The sequence below is a fragment of the Zalophus californianus genome, chromosome 7 (assembly GCF_009762305.2).
Source record: "Zalophus californianus isolate mZalCal1 chromosome 7, mZalCal1.pri.v2, whole genome shotgun sequence".
NCBI classification, from domain to species: domain Eukaryota; kingdom Metazoa; phylum Chordata; class Mammalia; order Carnivora; family Otariidae; genus Zalophus; species Zalophus californianus.
Window position 1 is genome coordinate 93,202,618 of NC_045601.1, and position 19,214 is coordinate 93,221,831.

The 19,214-nt window shown below is 39.3% G+C and overlaps 1 protein-coding gene and 1 pseudogene across 3 annotated transcripts in view; both read left to right on the top strand.

The window, feature by feature from the left end:
* The window catches only part of KHDRBS2 (KH RNA binding domain containing, signal transduction associated 2), a 600,281-nt gene that overhangs the window by 368,234 nt on the left and 212,833 nt on the right, over positions 1 to 19,214 (top strand). For all 3 annotated transcript variants that reach the window (XM_027602665.2, XM_027602667.2, XM_027602666.2), the window contains exon 6: positions 730 to 928. In XM_027602665.2, the coding sequence (XP_027458466.1) occupies positions 730 to 928 (199 nt within the window). The remainder of the gene's footprint in view (positions 1 to 729; positions 929 to 19,214) is intronic.
* Positions 1,026 to 19,214, top strand: part of LOC113926773 — a 150,844-nt pseudogene continuing 132,655 nt past the window's right edge.

Sequence of the window (19,214 nt, forward strand, 5' to 3'; positions counted from 1 at the left end):
CCCAGACCCCGGAAAAATAACCTCTCAGGCTCTTCTGGTACTGCTAATGGATGCACAAAATAAATGGAGATAAAGCACAGATGTTCACACAGTTCAAAGCTCTGGCAGCTTGATGTTGAAATGCTGAGTGTAGTTCCTGGGGAAGGAGCTTGGTGGGGCCCTCTAGCTGCTCGGGGTGCACGCTGCCCCTACAATGGCCTGCTACAAAACAAATGCTGAACATTAGTTTTGCTTTTCACAGTTTTCAGAAAAGCAGGAATCTTCTGATTTCTTTCAGTTAGTGAAAACAGGTGCTAATGTAGGTCTTTTGTAAAAGCAAAGTTGGCATAAGGGGAACTTTTAAAAAGCAGGAAATATTTATATGTTAGCTGAAGCTCTGATCTGAGTCTCCTTGGCAAAACTGGAATAAAATGAGTGGGTTGGTTTGTGTTGGCTTGTTTTTTTTTCATTTTATATTCAAGCATTTTACATGAGTTTCATTATAAGATGTCATAGCCAGTATTTACAAAATTTATTCTACTGCAGAGGTCAAAATACTTTATAGCCTAAAGAAACTCAATTACACACACACACACACACACACACACACACACACACACACACACGTGCTCATGCATACAGATAAATTTGGTTTTCTTCCCATCACATGGCGGTAAGATGAAAACTATCTGTTTTAGTCTCTTTCTCTCATCACTGGTTTCTCATCTGTACATGACCTGTTTCTCCTAGGGGCCGTGGGGGTGCCATTCCCCCTCCTCCACCACCTGGACGAGGTGTACTCACCCCTCGAGGGACTACTGTGACTCGTGGAGCTCTTCCAGTACCCCCTGTAGCAAGAGGTGTCCCTACCCCACGAGCCCGGGGGGCACCGACAGTGCCGGGATACAGGGCACCCCCTCCTCCAGCCCATGAAGCTTATGAAGAATATGTAAGTACCCTTGAGAAATCAGTGGTTAGGAAGAGTTCAACTGATTGGGTAACAGGCTAACCCTCAGAGACATTCAATACCATAAATGTAGCAGATGATGTCTGTTGCAGAACACAAAGGTAATTTGCAATAGAATTTAAGCAATGCATTTAAACGCGAGCATTTTGAGAAAAGCTTTTATTTTTCAGGTGCCATAGTTGTTGGTACCAGTTAAACAGTTTGCATTTTAAGAATCAAACTATCCTGAGGTTTTCTTATTCCTTAGGAGATCAGTCTCAAAATGGAAATAATTATGAATATAATGTAAATTGTCATATACTCAGAAGTTTCTTCTGCCACATGTTAAAGATTAGCATAAAAATCACTCAGAAGTATTTGACAGATACAATGTGATTGTGTTATAAACTTTGGTAATAATGTAAGACCATGCGACGGGTCTTTCATTTAAATATCCTTGCTCTCTCTTTCACCATATGAAACATATGGGATTGGTAGATATGAAGAAATCAAAAAATATAGAATGAGCAGAAGAAATGCAGTGTCTATAAGCATTCTGCTCCCTTCCCAGACACCATGTCACTTGATACGCCTTTTGACCTTTCATCCAGGTTGTTAATATCCCACTGGTCACATTGTATTCTAGTCCCGGTGACTAGAATATTGTGAAAATTATAAAGACAGACAGTTTCCTATTCACTTGTGTAACCACAGTAAATCTACTGTAAGTGTTAATTAACTGATGCAAGCCAGTCATCATCCTATGAAATAGATTCATTTTACCTTTAAAATTTCCAGCATGCTCATCCTTGGCCTAGGTTTTTATTTAATTCAACCACCCACAGACATGCTGTCTTCTTAAATGTCCTCTGTGAATGGTTACGTATTAAACATAAACTCTTAAAATAAATAAATAAATAAATAAATAAACTCTTCAAGGACAGTTACTGTCACATGCCGGACACTCAAAACCTACAAATGTTTAATGAACTGGTTAATAATCAAGTAAAACTTATTCTAAAATAAAGTGAACATTATTGATAGTTGTCACTAAGAATGTATTAGTGTTTAGAGTATGTTAGTATTTAGGAATAACATTATGCTTAATATGGAACATTGACAAATATTTGCAAGAGTGAAGAAAAATTAAGTTTAGAAATCCATTTCTACTGGAAAAGGGGAAATGTGTTCATCTAAAGTATCTTTTATACCAAAAAAGGTCTTCTATACAGTATTAGGTATCAATATTTAAAATCTTTAGACAATCTTAAAATTGCAAAGTTAGAAACAGAAAATATATTCTATCTGGTAAACAAGACCACAGTTCAGGAAACACAGAGCCCAGTCTTGATTCTGCCATCTCTTTCCCGAGACAAAGTGTGTATGAAGTAAGAACTTGTTAAATGAATGAATTAAAAATCCACACCAGGGATGATGGGATGGATTTTTTTTTTTTTTTTATCTCCGGGAAACCTTCTACCTCTGCCATCTTTACGTGCATTGTTACTATGGTGTATTTGTATCTTCCAAATAGAAGTTTAAACAGTCAGATCTTTATTTCAAAAATTAAAAAAGAGAGAAAACCTTTTCAGGTAATAGAGGTCAACATTGTTATTAACCAGAAAATTTACAGGGCATGTGAAATTTACAGGGCACTGTGAAAGAGAGTAAGATTGGCAAAACATTGTGGCTTTGGTGTAGCTAAGAAAACACTGTAGCCTTTCATGTGCATTCCAATTTATAGTCAGATAAATCACTAGAGTGCAGACCCAATAAGAATAAACTACAAAAGCATAAAGAGTCTATAGAAACATGAGTGAGAAAGGTTATATTCTGAATGGGAATCTAAGAGGAGGGTAGTTCTTAGAGTAAGTAAAGGAAAATATGTAAAGCCATATAATCTGAATTTTTTACTTAGATTTTAAAGTACCCAGTCCCTTTTATTCATTCACTCAATCATTTACTGAGCCTCGCTCTTATTTTAGGCACTGTCCTGAAGGTCCTGGAGATGTAGCTGTGAACAAAACAGACCAAGTATCTGCTTCCATGAAGTTTACATTTTAGTGGGAGGAGACAGAAAGCAAACACATATCAATAAATGAATGAGGTAATGCCAGGTAGACATAAATGCTCTAGAAGAGAGGTGGTGGGAGGGTGCTACCATAACACGGGCTGTCAGGGAAGGTCTCTGCAGAGAAGACTTGAACAAATGCTTCATGAAGCAAAGGTGCAGCCTCAGGGGGTGCCTCCATAAAAGGCATCCCTGGTAAAGGAAACCAGCACAAATGCCCTGAGATGGAACCTGCTTGGAATATTTGGGGAACAGCAAGGAAGACATTGAAACTGGAACAATGTGTGAGGCAGAGGTAGCAGATAAGGTCAAGGGATGGACAGGCCAATTCATGTTGCTTTTGGAGTCTTGGGCAGGAGAGTGACATGATCAGATTTATGTTTTAAGAGGTTTATTCTGCTGACATGGAGAATAGAATATGGGTGGGGTGGGCACAGAGTAGAAACAGAGACAGGTGAATGACTTTTTGCAGTCACTCCCCACGGACAGAATAATAGCGTGGAGGGGGTGAGAAGAGATCAGAGTCTGAGAGCACTGGGAAAATGATCTGTTAGGATTTGATGATGAGATAGACGTAAAACTTGTGTAAAAAAAGTGAAAAGGAAATTTTTGTAAAGTTTCTGTGAAGTGCACGTTAAGCTGAAACTTGAACTGAACAAGTGGATGACATCGAGAGGTCATTTATTGAAATAAGAGCCAGGGAAGGAAGTGGAAAGTCTGGCTTGTGGGAAAGTCAGTTATGTTGCTGGGGGGATGGGAACCTGACTTGCAAAACACACAGCAGCATCCCGAGGTTTGCATTCTCACCACATCACTTGCTGTGTCGTTTATAAACAAAACACTCGGAGGCTTGGATTTCCCTTCTGCTTGGGTTTTCCCTTCTACTGGAAAGGGGTAATGGGTACCTCTAACGTATCTTTTATACAGTATCAGGTATCAGTATTTAAAATCTTTAGACAATCTTAAAATTGCAAAACGAGAAACAAAATATATTCTCCCCTATAAACAACCCGCAGGAAACCCAGAGCCTAGTCCTGATTCTGCCATCTCTTTCCTGAGACGTAGTAGGTATGACATAAGTACCTATTGAATGAATGAGAGATGGAGGGGTTATATGAATATAGAGTCATGAAGTCCAGTAATAGCAATGCCATCAGGCCTTAAGAAAGGCCTAACACAAGGAAATAGAAAATTGTCACGAATCCTCATATCTCATCTCTGTTCTCTGCATATGTTTCTTTTTTTTTAATTTAAATTCAATTAACCAAAATATAGTACATTACTAGTTTCAGATGTAGTGTTCAGTGATTCATCAGTTGCGTATAACACCCAGTGCTCACCACATCACACGCATATATGTTTTTTTTTAATTTTTTATTGTTAATGTTAATCACCATATATTACATCATTAGTTTTTGATGTAGTGTTCCATGATTCATTGTTTGTTCATAACACCCAGTGCTCCACGCAGAATGTGCCCTCTTTAATACCCATCACCAGGCTAACCCATCGCCCTACTCTCCTCCCCTCTAGAACCCTCAGTTTGTTTTTCAGAGTCCATCATCTCTCATGGTTCGTCGCCCCCTCTGACTTACTCTCCTTCATTCTTCCTCTCCTGCTATCTTCTTCTTTTTCTTTTTTCTTAAAATATGTTGCGTTATTTGTTTCAGAAGTGCAGATCTGTGATTCAACAGTCTTGCACAATTCACAGCGCTCACCGTAGCACAGACCCTCCCCAATGTCTACCACCCAACCACCCCATCCCTCCCACCCCCAACCACTCCAGTAACAGTTTGTTTCCTGAGATTAAGAATTCCTCATATCAGTGAGGTCATATGATACATGTCTTTCTCTGATTGACTTATTTCACTCAGCATAACACCCTCCAGTTCCATCCACGTCATTACAAATGGCAAGATCTCATTCCTTTTGATGGCTGCATAATATTCCATTGTGTATATATACCACTTCTTCTTTATCCATTCATCTGTCAATGGACATCTTGGCTCTTTCCACAGTTTGGCTATTGTGGACATTGCTGCTATAAACATTGGGGTGCACGTACCCCTTCGGGTCCCTACATTTGTATCTTTGTGGTAAATACCCAGTAGTGCAATTGCTGGATCGAACAGTAGCTCTAATTTCAACTGTTTGAGGAACCTCCATACTGTTTTCCAGAGTGGTTGCACCAGCTTGCATTCCCACCAACAGTGTAGGAGGGTTCCCCTTTCTCCACATCCCCGCCAACATCTGTCGTTCCCTGACTTGTTAATTTTAGCCATTCTGACGGGTGTGAGGTGGTATCTCATTGAGGTTTTGATTTGGATTTCCCTGATGCTGAGCGATGTTGAGCACTTTTTCATGTGCCTGTTGGCCATTTGGATGTCTTCTTTGGAAAAATGTCTGTTCATGTCTTCTGCCCATTTCTTCATTGGATCATTTGTTCTTCGGGTGTTGAGTTTGATAAGTTCTTTATAGATTTTGGATACTAGCCCTTTATCTGATAAGTCATTTGCAAATATTTTCTCCCATTCTGTCGGTTGTCTTTTGGTTTTGTGGACTGTTTCTTTTGCTGTGCAAAAGCTTTTTATCTTGATGAAATCCCAATAGTTCATTTTTGCCCTGGCTTCCCGTGCCTTTGGCGATGTTTCTAGGAAGAAGTTGCTGCGGCTGAGGTCGAAGAGGTTGCTGCCTGTGTTCTCCTTTAGGATTTTCATGGACTCCTGTCTCACGTTTAGGTCTTTCAACCATTTGGAGTCTATTTTTGTGTGTGGTGTAAGGAAATGGTCCAGTTTCATTCTTCTGCATGTGGCTGTCCAATTTTCCCAACACCATTTGTTGAAAGGACAGTCTTTTTTCCACTGGACATTCTTTCCTGCTTTGTCAAAGATAAGTTGACCATAGAGCTGAGGGTCCATTTCTGGGCTCTTGATTCTATTCCATTGATCTATGTGTCTGTTTTTGTGCCAGTACCATACTGTCTTGATGATGACAGCTTTGTAATAGAGCTGGAAGTCCGGAATTGTGATGCCGCCAGCTTTGCTTTTCTTTTTCAACATTCCTCTGGCTATTCGGGGTCTCTTCTGGTTCCATACAAATTTTAGGATTATTTGTTCCATTTCTTTGAATAAAGTGGATGGTATTTTGATGCGGATTGCATCGAATGTGTAGATTGCTCTAGGTAGCATTGACATCTTCACAATGTTGGTTCTTCCAATCCATGAGCATGGAACGTTTTTCCATTTCTTTGTGTCTTCTTCAATTTCTTTCATGAGTATTTTATACTCTTCTGAGTACAGATCCTTTGCCTCTTGGGTTAAATTTATTCCTAGGTATCTTATGGTTTGGGGTGTAATTGTAAATGGGGTCGACTCCTTGATTTGTCTCTCTTCTGTCTTGTTGTTGGTGTATAAGAATGCCACTGATTTCTGTGCATTGATTTTATATCCTGCTACTTTACTGAATTCCTGTATGAGTTCTAGCAGTTTTGAGGTGGAGTCTTTTGGGTTTTCCACATACAGTATCATATCATCTGCAAAGAGGGAGAGTTTGACTTCCTCTTTGCCGATTTGGATGCCTTTGATTTCTTTTTGTTGTCTGATTGCTGTAGCTAGGACTTCTAATACTATGTTGAATAGCAGTGGTGAGAGTGGACATCCCTGCCGCGTTCCTGACCTTAGGGGAAAAGCTCTCAGCCTTTCCCCATTGAGAATGATATTCGCTGTAGGTTTTTCATAGATGGCTTTTATGATATTGAGGTATGTACCCTCTAACCCTATACTCTGAAGAGTTTTGATCAAGAAAGGATGCTGTACTTTGTCAAATGCTTTTTCTGCATCTATTGAGAGGATCATATGATTCTTGTTCTTTCTTTTGTTAATGTATTGTATCACGTTGATTGATTTGCGGATGTTGAACCAGCCTTGCAGCCCAGGGATAAATCCCACTTGGTCGTGGTGAATAATCCTTTTAATGTACTGTTGGATCCTATTGGCTAGTATTTTGGTGAGAATTTTTGCATCCATGTTCATCAAGGATATTGGTCTGTAATTCTCCTTTTTGATGGGGTCTTTGTCTGGTTTTGAGATCAAGGTAATGCTGGCCTCATAAAATGAGTTTGGAAGTTTTCCTTCCATTTCTATTTTTTGGAACAGTTTTAGGAGAATAGGTATTAATTCTTCTTTAAATGTCTGATAGAATTCCCCTGGGAAGCCATCTGGCCCTGGGCTTTTGTTTCTTGGGAGATTTTTGATGACTGCTTCAATTTCCTTAGTGGTTATAGGTCTTTTCAGGTTTTCTATTTCTTCCTGGTTCAATTTTGGTAGTTGATACATCTCTAGGAATGCACCCATTTCTTCCAGGTTATCTAATTTGCTGGCATAGAGTTGCTCATAATATGTTCTTATAATTGTTTGTATTTCTTTGGTGTTGGTTGTGATCTCTCCTCTTTCATTCATGATTTTGTTGATTTGGGTCATTTCTCTTTTCTTTTTGATCAGTCTGGCCAGGGGTTTATCAATCTTGTTAATTCTATCAAAGAACCAGCTCCTAGTTTCGTTGATCTGTTCTACTGTTCTTTTGGTTTCTATTTCATTGATTTCTGCTCTGATCTTTATTTCTCTTCTCCTGCTGGGTTTAGGCTTTATTTGCTGTTCTTTCTCCAGCTCCTTTAGGTGTAGGGTTAGGTTGTGTATTTGAGATCTCTCTTGTTTCTTGAGAAAGGCTTGTATTGCTATATACTTTCCTCTCAGGACTGCCTTTGCTGTATCCCAAAGATTTTGAACAGTTGTGTTTTTATTTTCATTGGTTTCCATGAATTTTTTTAATTCTTCTTTAATTTCCTGGTTGACCCATTCATTCTTTAGTAGGATGCTCTTTAGCCTCCTTTATTTGAGATCTTTCCGACTTTCCTCTTGTGATTGAGTTCTAGTTTCAAAGCACTGTGGTCTGAAAATATGCAGGGAATGATCCCAATCTTTTGGTACCGGTTGAGACCTGATTTGTGACCTAGGATGTGATCAATTCTGGAGAATGTTCCATGGGCACTAGAGAAGAATGTGTATTCCGTTGCTTTGGGATGGAATGTTCTGAATATGTCTGTGAAGTCCATTTGGTCCAGTGTGTCATTTAAAGTCTTTATTTCCTTGTTGATCTTTTGCTTAGATGATCTGGCCATATCAGTCAGGGGGGTGTTAAGGTCCCCCACTATTATTGTATTGTTGTCAATGTGTTTCTTTGCTTTTGTTATTAATTGCCTTATATAATTGGCTGCTCCCATGTTTGGGGCATAGATATTTACAATTGTTAGATCTTCTTGTTGGATAGACCCTTTAAGTAGGATATAGTGTACTTCCTCATCTGTTATTACAGTCTTTGTTTTAAAATCTAGTTTGTCTGATATAAGGATTGCCACCCCAGCTTTCTTTTGGTGTCCATTAGCATGGTAAATGGTTTTCCACCCCCTCACTTTCAATCTGGGGATATCTTTGGGTGTAAAATGAGTCTCTTGCAGACAGCATATGGATGGGTCTTGTTTTTTAATCCAATCTGATAGCCTGTGTCTTTTGATTGGGGCATTGAGCCCATTTACATTCAGGGTAACTATTGAAAGGTATGAATTTAGTGCCATTGTATTGCCTGTAAGGTGACTGTTACTGTATGTTGTCTGTGTTCCTTTCTGATCTTTGCTGCTTTTAGGCTCTCTCTTTGCTTAGAGGACCCCTTTCAATATTTCTTTCAGGGCTGGTTTTGTGTTTGCAAATTCCTTTAGTTTTTGTTTGTTCTGGAAGCTTTTTATCTCTCCTTCTATTTTCAATGACAGCCTAGCTGGATATAGTATTCTTGGCTGCATAGTTTTCTCGTTTAGTGCTCTGAAGATATCTTGCCAGTCCTTTCTGGCCTGCCAGGTCTCTGTGGATAGGTCTGTTGCCAATCTAATGTTTCTACCATTGTAGGTTACATATCTCTTCTCCCAAGCTGCTTTCAGGATTTTCTCTTTGTCTGTGAGACTCATAAGTTTTACTATTAGATGTCGGGGTGTTGACTTATTTTTATTGATTTTGAGAGGGGTTCTCTGTGCCTCCTGGGTTTTGATGCCTGTTTCCTTCCTCACATTAGGGAAATTCTCTGCTATTATTTGCTCCAATATACCTTCTGCCCCTCTCTCTCTCTTCTTCTTCTTCTGGGATCCCAATTATTCTAATGTTGTTTTTTCTTGCCGTATCGCTTATCTCTCGAATTCTGCCCTCGTGATCCTGTAGTTGTTTCTCTCTCTTTTTCTCCGCCTCTTTATTTTCCATCATTTGGTCTTCTATATCGCTGATTCTCTCTTCTGCCTCATTTATCCTAGCATTTAGTGCCCCCATTTTTTATTGCACCTCATCAATAGCCTTTTTGATTTCGACTTGGTTAGATTTTAGTTCTTTTATTTCTCCAGAAAGGGTTTCTCTAATAACTTCCACGCTTTTTTCAAGCCCAGCTAGTATCTTTAAAGTCATGATTCTGAACTCTAGGTCCGACATCGTACTAATGTCCGTATTGAGTAGGTCCCTGGCTGACCGTACTACCTCTTGTTCTTTTTGCTGAGGTGATTTTTTTCATCCTGTCATTTTGTGCAGAGGAGAATAGATGAATGAGAGAACAAAATGCTAACAGGTTTACAACGTCCCCAGCAAATATACTGTATACAAATCAGAAAAGACCTGAAACCAGGGGAAAAGAAAGGGAAAGAAAGAAAAAAGAAAGAGAAAAAAAAGAAAAAAAAAGATAAAAACAAAAACAGAACAATACAAAAAATGCAGAATATGATCAAATATGATCAGGCTAGTGCATAGATCAGTGCCACACACTAGATTTTGGGTGTTTTTTGGTGTGTTAGAAAAAAGTGCCTCCTAAAATTTTAAAGGAAGAAAGACATATATGTACAAAATAAGGGTTGATACAATGAAGGGATGGAAGATGACTGTAAAGATGAAAATTATAAAAGATTTTATAAAAGGACTTGATCAGATAAGAAGTTGTTTGAAAAAAGAAAGAAGATTTAAGGAAAAAAAAAAGGAAAAAGGGAGAGAATGTGATCAGGCAGGAGACTAGAACAAAGCCATACACTAGTGATTTAGGGTATATTTTGATCTGTTAGAAGAAACTGTATCTCAAAATTTTAAAGAGAGAACAACTTCTATATATATGCCAAAAATAAGGGTAACTACTATGAAGGGATAAAATGTGACTCTAAAAATGAAAAATAAAAAATGTTTTTTTTTTTTTTTTAAAAAGGGATTGATAAGATGTTGGTTGAAAAAGGGAAAAAGAAAAATAAAAAAAAAACAGTTAACATAAATTAACTTTGATGAACTAATAAATCATGGTAAAAAAAAAAAGCCATGAATTCTTGTGCAGTATTCCCCTAGCGCTGGAGTTCTCCCGTTCTCCTTGATCGGTAAACTTGGTCTTGGCTTGCTGGCTGTTCGTGCTGATCTTCTGGGGGAGGGGCCTGTTGCTGTGGTTTCCAAATGCCTTTGCCGGAGGCTGAATTGCCCTGCCCTTGTTGGTCCGGGCTAAGCAAGCTGCTCGGGTTTGCTCTCAGGAGCTTTTGTTCCCTGCAAGCTCTCGGTACAGCTTTGGAGGACCGGGGCAAAAATGGTGGCCTCCCAATCTCCACCCGGAGGAGCTGAGACCTCAGGGCCCCGCTCCTCAGTGTGCCCCCAGAGAAAAGCAGTCACTCCTGTCTCCCTGGTCTCCGGCCGCACACCGTGCTCACCCGGCCTGTGACCAAGCGTTGCTATCTCTGGCACCTGACCCCGTGTGGAGTCTCCAAACCCAGCAGATCCCTGCTGTGCGCTCCCGCGCCGCTCCTCCCGGGGAAGGAAGGGGAGTCTCCCCGGCTCTGCCGCTTGTTGGGTCCCTGCTGGAGGAGCAGTGGCCCAACTGGGCCGCGGATCACAGTTTATGGCAACCCCGAGCTGAGAGCCCGCGCCTCGGCTCCGTCTCTGCAGCCAGCTTCCCCGCTCCGATACCTAGGAGCTCTGCCACACTCAGGCACCCCCGGTCTTTCTGTGACCCTGCGGGTCCTGAGACCACACTGTCCCGCGAGGATTCCACCCACCGCTTAGCCACTGGAGTGACGTCCCTCAGCGGAGCCGACTTCTAAAAGTACCGATTTTGTGCTCCACGGCTCTAGCACTTGCCAGAAGCGGCTGACGGAGGCCCCTCCCCCGCCGTCTATCCTCCCGAATATCGCCTCGGATTCACTTCTCCGCACGTCGTACCTTCCAGTAAGTGGTCGCTTCTCTGTTCAGAGAGTTGTTGCTACTCTCATCTTCGATCTCCTGTTGAGTTCGTAGGTGTTCAGAATGGTTTGATCCCTATTCAGCTGAATTCCTGAGACCAGACGAAATCTAGGTCTCCTACTCCTCCGCCATCTTGCCAAAGTCAATTCCATGCATATATGTTTTTATTCACTTCAGTCTACGGACGGACTGGATTTGTTGGCTTCTCTGGTCAATGTATGTCCACCCTAGGGCTGCCACATTTGTGACCAGTTCTTGTCATCTACAGACACCGACTGGTTTATCTCTCAATCCTAGTCTCAGATCCCCAGGTGAGGGAATCATATTCGCCCAGGCTTGTCAAGTGTCCAACACTAGTCAGTCAGCTATTACTAGAGGACAGTTTCTGGAAATTAAGTCGGGGATCTACTACTTACCAGCCACCGGTGGCAAGGATAGGGTAAAGGTCAAGTTCACACAATATAAGCATGGTTATTGGGACCCCAAACCCAAGGATAATATGGGGAGACACTAGTTTCCAGAGAAGGAGAAAATATTATGAACTTGGCAGATATCTTGAAATACATCTCTGATAACATACTCTTGGTAATAGGAAAAAGTAGATAGCTAGTCTTTAAAAACCCTTTATGCCATGTTTTATTCAAACCTGTCATGTGTCATATTTTAATTTTTTTCCTATAAACAATGAGTATGTACAGAGTTTAATACATGGCTGATAAGCTGCTGACAGCAATCTTTGAGGTCTCAAGATTAACACTCAAGAGCTGCTACTCTCTGCTCTAATTTTAAACTATTGATTCCTCTGTAAGGGGTAAGAAAAACAAAAGTTTAAGTGTCTCAGTAACAAAATAATAGCACCGTGCTGAGTTGATGGTAAAAATCTCAAAGGAGTTCTTAACTTCCAGATAAAATTTCTTAGCAAAGGTTCCCTTTATTATAAATGACACTGTGAGCCAATTCTGTTTTCAGACTTTTCTTTCTCCCCTGCTGGGTCCCAGCATTAAATTTCTGACCACACAGAATGTATATAGGTAATCAAATTCACTCCGTGCAGCTTGCCTGACAAGTAACAGCTTACAGTAAATGAGATTGCTGTTTAAAACCATCATTAGAGTTAGCAGAGTCTAAAAAAGTGGGAATTTTGATTTCACTGTTACACATCCTAATCCAAACTTTTTAATATTTTAAAGTTTCTTTTCACTGACTTCCAACTAAGGGATACGTTTAAATTTTACAGATCCATCTTCGTGATTGAAGAGGATTTGAGGAATTGAAGGGTAGAGTTCAAAAAATCTCCCATATAACAAAATATGAAGTTGATCAGCTCTATCAGTGGTTAATATGTTAAGGGAGAGTAAGCTGAAACATAAATTTTTGAATGCCTACCAGGTTCCAGTCACTATATTAATTCACTTCATCTCGTGATATCACGACAACCAGTTATTTATGAGCTATTTTAGTAGCTGAGGAAACTTAAGCTTGAAATTGAGACTTGCATGCAGTTTTCAGTCTCCAGACCTCTGCATCTCTGTGGCCATAAGATAGCCTGCATAGTGCTCGCCTCACGCAGAACTCACCATTTGTACTTCATACCTCCCATCCAGACCCCTAGTCAGTGTTTGAATCCCCGCAGCCATATTTAGGACATCTCCCAGCCCCTACAGGAACATCTCCAACTATAGAAAACTCAGTATCACCAGAAACTAGGTGCTGGAAATATAAAAGCTGTGGTTAAAGAGACCTCTACTCTCAAAAGCATGCCATCTAGTGGGGAGAGACAAAAGAGTTAGTCTAACAATTAACATACACTATGTAATTGCTGTATAAGACTCTTACCTTACTCTACCTTCTCCTAGAAGTAATTTTTGCTCTTATCTTCTCTCACAAGATTTAATTAAACATCCTAAAGGAAGAAAGTATTTCTTAAATTTATTTTATGTTTGCGGTCTAATAGGTAAAGTGCTTAGTGATAGCAATTGAATTGAACCTACTTATACTATTGTAGGAAAGATGTCATAGCTGCGCACACTCATGCACATATACATGATTTAAATAAATATTAAATGAATGAAAGTACAGCAGAGCATATATTAAGTGTCAAATAGAGACTACACCTGCTTCCAGTAAAGAGAGTTATCACCATGGCATTGGATGTTTTAGAAAACTTCTAAGAGGGCAAGGAAGATAACAACAGCAGACCAAGATGAGCAAGTACAACTTTGACAAGTAGAGAGAAGAGAGAGGAAGCTCCACACAGAAAGGGATGATAAAGGGGAAGGCAAGAAGACAGACCTTTCAAAGGAAATCTAAAGAATCTGGGAGAACAGTTTGGGGAAATAGAGTTCATTTAAGATAGCCGTGAACGTAATAACAAGAGTACAGATTACCTCAAAGGCTGAGGTTCTAACATTACTGACTGTAATTAATGGCTACCTGAAGATTTTTGAGCAGAAGATAAAGATTTGGGGGAATTTTATAATTCTCAATTGTTCATAATTCTCAGTTTTATAATTCTCAATTATGAGGGTGGGTTGGAGAACAGAGTCAAGAAAGGAGAGATGATTTAAGGAATCAACAGCGGGGAGGCTTAACTGAGATGTGCCTTGACTTATGTAAGCATAGGAATGGGATTGAAAGCATCAAGGCCAAAGATAACACTGAAAATGGAAACAGTAGGATTTGTGACAAGTGGATGTGAAAGAAATAGGAGAAACCAGGCAAGGCTCACACCAAGGTATGCTTGTAGGAGGGATGAGAGTGGGACAGGAAGGAGGGCTGGAATGGGGAGGGCCATGCAGTGAAGAATGGACTTTGAAGCTCAAGAAAGTCCTTTCCGAGGCTTATCCATGTGCTCACAGGGCCATGTCTCTGAGTTGCAGAAATAAGGTCTTTCACCTGCTATCAGTTAAGATCACTTCCCCACCTGTCACACTTGCCCTTGGGTCGGGTGATGTTAGCAGACAAGGCTATTTGTGAAATCGTGCTAAGTGGAGTTCATTCACCTTGAGTGTAGTAGGACATTTTTATTTGTATGATTAGGTATTGCTAACATTCTGTTACAGAAATGATTCCAAGAATACTCTTCCCTCTCACCTGGTGTCATGACACAAGTCCTCATGGATGCAGGTCTGATTATTTAAACTGGAAACTCTGACACTGGTGCTGAAACTACGTGGTTAATGGTGGAGAAACATGGTTCGAGTTGTATGGGGCCAGAAATGTTCCATCAAAACTCTTCCATATCATTCAGATCATGATGACAGATCAGAGGGAAACTTGATAGAGGCTTCCCCAAATTTGACAGTAATTCTCATGGTCTACAATGTAACCAGTTATGAGTTGTGAAACTGAAGGAAAGTCAGAACTGTGGATAATCACCAATGTTTTCTTCTGTCCACCATGCTGGGGGGGAAAAAACCTGAATTTCTTCTCCTCTCTACAGAAAATATTATAAAATCATTGTCCTGTTAAAGGTGATCAAAAATTATGCCTTCAGAAAGTAGGAAAAATCATCTAGGGGTATATTAGTTAATATAGTTAATAAAAATAGTTAATAAACTAGTTAATAAAAATACTATACTGTTGGGCGCCTGGGTGGCTCAGTTGGTTAAGCGACTGCCTTCGGCTCAGGTCATGATCCTGGAGTCCCTGGATCGAGTCCCGCATCAGGCTCCCTGCTCGGCAGGGAGTCTGCTTCTCCCTCTGACCCTCCCCCCTCTCATGTGCTCTCTCTCTCTCAGTCTCTCTCTCTCAAATAAGTAAATAAATAAATAAATAAATAAATAAATAAATAAATAAATAAAATACTATACTGTTTTCTGGATTTTGTGATGTTTGCATTTTCAGTTTTTAAAATTTTGCAATTAGTCATGATTGCTTTTGCCATTCAAAATAAATATTCACTTTCATGTCTAATACATAGTCATAATTTTGTAACTCCTTTTTAAAGATAGAATGCAAAATTGTATATCTTCAGGACCCACAAACTCTTGGTCTGTCCCCCATAAGAGAAAACAATGGCACCATTTATTAGGAAAGTGGATGGTATATGCAGGGCTGGAGGGGTGGGGTATTGTTTGAAGAAAAAAACTGTGTAACCTTAGCTTCTTTCCAGTACTGAAAGTCTGTTCTGCTGAGCTCAGCTGCAGCCATGTTGGTAGTGTTGATAAGGATGCTATTCTTCGTGGAGATGCTCTCCTCTTAACAAAGGTATTGTAGGAGAATTAAACGTGCAGATAAACACACAGAATTTCCAGAAGGGTCCATCAGACCATCACTGCGTATAAAAAGATACTGACAACATAAATATTTGCTTAAATAAACACTCTTTTGTAGCTTATATGTTGGTGTAGCATAAAGACTGAAAACAAAACCCTCAGGTACACAAAATAGTTTCCTGTTTCCAAAGACATAAGTCCAGTTAATTTTTAAATTACCTCAAATTTTTCCCAACAGTTAATACCCAGATATCAAAGTGGTGTATGGGGACACAACAAAGCAAGAAGAAATGTCAGTTCAGTGCTACATGAGAAATTTGGCCATGTATAATCAATCATGTTAACCTAATTAATAAAATGATTTCGACAAATTTTTGAAAAGCTTTTATTTCCATCAGTCTTAACCTATCAGCATTTGAGCCCACCCTATCATCTGATTACAACTCTGAGGCATCCTTTCAGTAACAATGAGAGAACTCGAAAATTCACTGGTAAATCAATAGTCCTTAAAATTTCCATAAATGAGTTCAGGCTGCCAACCTTCAATTTCATGTGTATGGAACATTTTTTGACAGGAGAGGGAAATAAGTATTAAATGATAATTGAAATCAATTCTTGTGCCATTTTTGTGGAAGGAAAGATTATGAGCCTTATCTATAATGCATTTTGAAGGGAACCACGTGTCATGGTTTCCTGTATAATAGCCAAGAGCCTTCATCCAACGAAGGGAGATTTTTATTAGAGTTTCTAGATTAGATATTTGTATTCCATTTAACATTCTTGTTTGAGTTTCCTGCTCTAGTCTCCTCTTAGTAGAGACTAATTTACCAGAATGCAGTGTAGGTTTTTGGTTTTTGAAAGGTAACTAATATTTAAACTAACCAAAACATGTGAGGGTAATGAAATATTTTTTTGAAATGATAGGGTGGACATAATACTGCTGTGGTTTAAATCCCCATAGAAAGGTAGTGGTATTTAAGGACTATTAAAATATTAAATTATTTCCCAATAATATAAGATGACGTCCTCTAAAACTGTGTGCATTTTCCTTCTGAAGTTGAAGCTTGAACAAACTACCCTTCTTCTAATATTATGTTTTAGATTTTAAGTCATTTTAGAACAGATGCAGCTTCTCCTATTGGCCACCACACTTAGGATTGTATCCAAACCTGTACCTTATAATTACCATGATGACTAATGGCTTTTGTAACACTTACAAGGATGAAAATAAGTTTCCTCCATGTGCCTTTGTGAGATGATTGTTAGCTGATGGAAAATATTATAAAGTGTTTTAAAGTCTCCTCTCGTCTCTGCTGCTACGGTCTTTTTGCAGTGTCTGCTATAGACTTGGGGAGGAGAGCAGGGCAAAAAGGCCCCAAAACTGCCACTTCAGCCTTCATGAGCTCTACTGTTCCTTCGTTTTCCATATTATTACTATATTTCAGATCATCTTATTTTCTATCTTTGTTTCATACACGTGGCCTAAGAATTCATAATAAAAGTGAGTTGAGCCTTAATTTCTTTCTATAGATATGTTAAGAGGCTGTGTTGGGTATACATTGATTGTTTTTATATCCTTTTTTTTTTTCCTTCTGAGTTAACTATGATTTTGTTGATTACGTCCCCACTGAAAGAAATTAAGACCTTATACAGGATGACAAATCAGACCTAAGAATCCTAAAATCATTTTTCTTTTGCTGGCCAAAAAGCAATGTCCTGTGTGTTTTGCCAACAATACCCTACATGTTTTCTGGCAAATAAAACTTAGTTAAATACAACTTGCCTAGCTAGTTAGATTGCTAGGGGCTTTTGCAGAAACACCAGATAGGAATGGTTACATAGGATTGAGCCTCTGTCCATATTTTGGCCGTCTTTCACTATGGATCCCCCGCCGTAACTTGAAAATAGTAGCTGCTAAATCTTCCCATCAATCACGGATCTTTGTGATTATTTTCTGTAGTATCTTATGAATTAAAGGCTTCTACTGGGGAAGCTACAAGTGTTCGTTGCAATAAATTTTAATAATCTCAACATTTGAATTAAGACAACTTCTCTTCATTATTGGAGATGGGAAACTGTACTTTCCCTTTTTAAGAAACCGTGTTGTGAATGAATTCTGCCTTATATTTCTTAGAAACAAAGTAGAGAATATGCCACTAATGGGCTTTTTATTTTTTTTCCTATCCCTTAATGTATTTACATTCATGCTTAGAACGTCTGACCTATAAACATCCATTTAAAGAGATCTGTTCCCCATTTTCCACTGCCAGGGATACTAACAGAGCTGGAGAGCATTGGGTGCAGCTGGTGTGAGGGCTAGAGAGAGGTTCAGGAAGCAGAGGATGAGCAATTTGTTCTCTCAGGTGATCTTTTCTTTCTTCTTCTCAACCTCCACAAATAAGTCTAAAATCTTCCCCTTTTTTTTTTTCTTTCTTTCTACACCGAGAGGTGTAAGTAAAAATTTAAATTAACAAGCTCATTTGATATGAGTCATGGGAATGTGTGTCATAGGGAAGGAAAGAGATTTTGCTTTTAATATTCTTGCTGTTCTTCCCCTCCTAGCAGCACTAGACGTAACTACTTGAAAAGGAAAGCCAACGTCCTTTGCTATAATTTCAGCCCATGTTGTAATTTCTGTTACATGGCAATATTTTTTATTAAATAATATAGCTGAAATTTATGCCTTTGCAGAATAATAAATAACTAGCCAGAATAGTTACTGGTACCCACCACTGATATGTTCATCTGGTCAGCACAAGTACAGAGCACCAGCTGGTGTCCATTCTGCTTGGTCAGATCTCAGATCTGCTTGGTTGGGGCCTGAGTCATTCTGGCTGTTAAATGTTGTACCACTTCCACACTGGTGAAATTCTAGTAGAAATATAACAGACTTTCGCAAATAGGCAAATTAAGTCTACTAAGCTTAGAGATCAGGAGGATTCCTTAGCCAAACCATCAGGACATTTGTCCAAGCCAGATGGTTGCACTGCACCAAAACCTCTTCTGATCACAGTCACAGCGGATGGCACTTGTGACTTCAGAATTCCCAGTGCTTTGCCTGTCATCATGCTGGAATTCATCACAGTCTCTTTCCTGGACAATGTGTCCCACATCTGTAGAAAGAGTGGGACATGATCTAATGTACCTCACCTACCTCACTCCATCATTTATGTAGACTCCTGAATGCCAAAGACCATCATACACTTCTGGATGTTACAAAGAGTCTTATCTAGTCCACTACTTTATTTTATGTTGAAGAAATTAAGGTTGAGAAAATGAATGACTGAACTAAAGTCACACACCTGGTAATGCCAGTCATAGGTTTCCTGACTTTTCTAGCAATGCTTTTTCTAATAGATGTTACAAAAAGAGCGGGAAAATCACAAATGCAGTTTCTCATATATCTTCCAATTAACTAGACTCATCATCCAGCACCCATGTTGAGGTTCAAACTTTTCTAAAACTTACAAGGAGTGATCAAGAAGATGACGTATGAAAATGTTTGAGCACCCACCCTAAGCAAATCTACCAGTGAGGTTTATGGGGTCAAAATTTCTCATTATTCTGTCTTCCCTCATCAGAAACCTGAAAACCTTCTAGAAGTCTCACATATACACACACACACATACATGAGTGTGGGCAAGCACACACAGGTACATAGCCTCTGTATTTTATTTTATTTTATTTATTTTTTTAGTCATGGCACTCCCAAA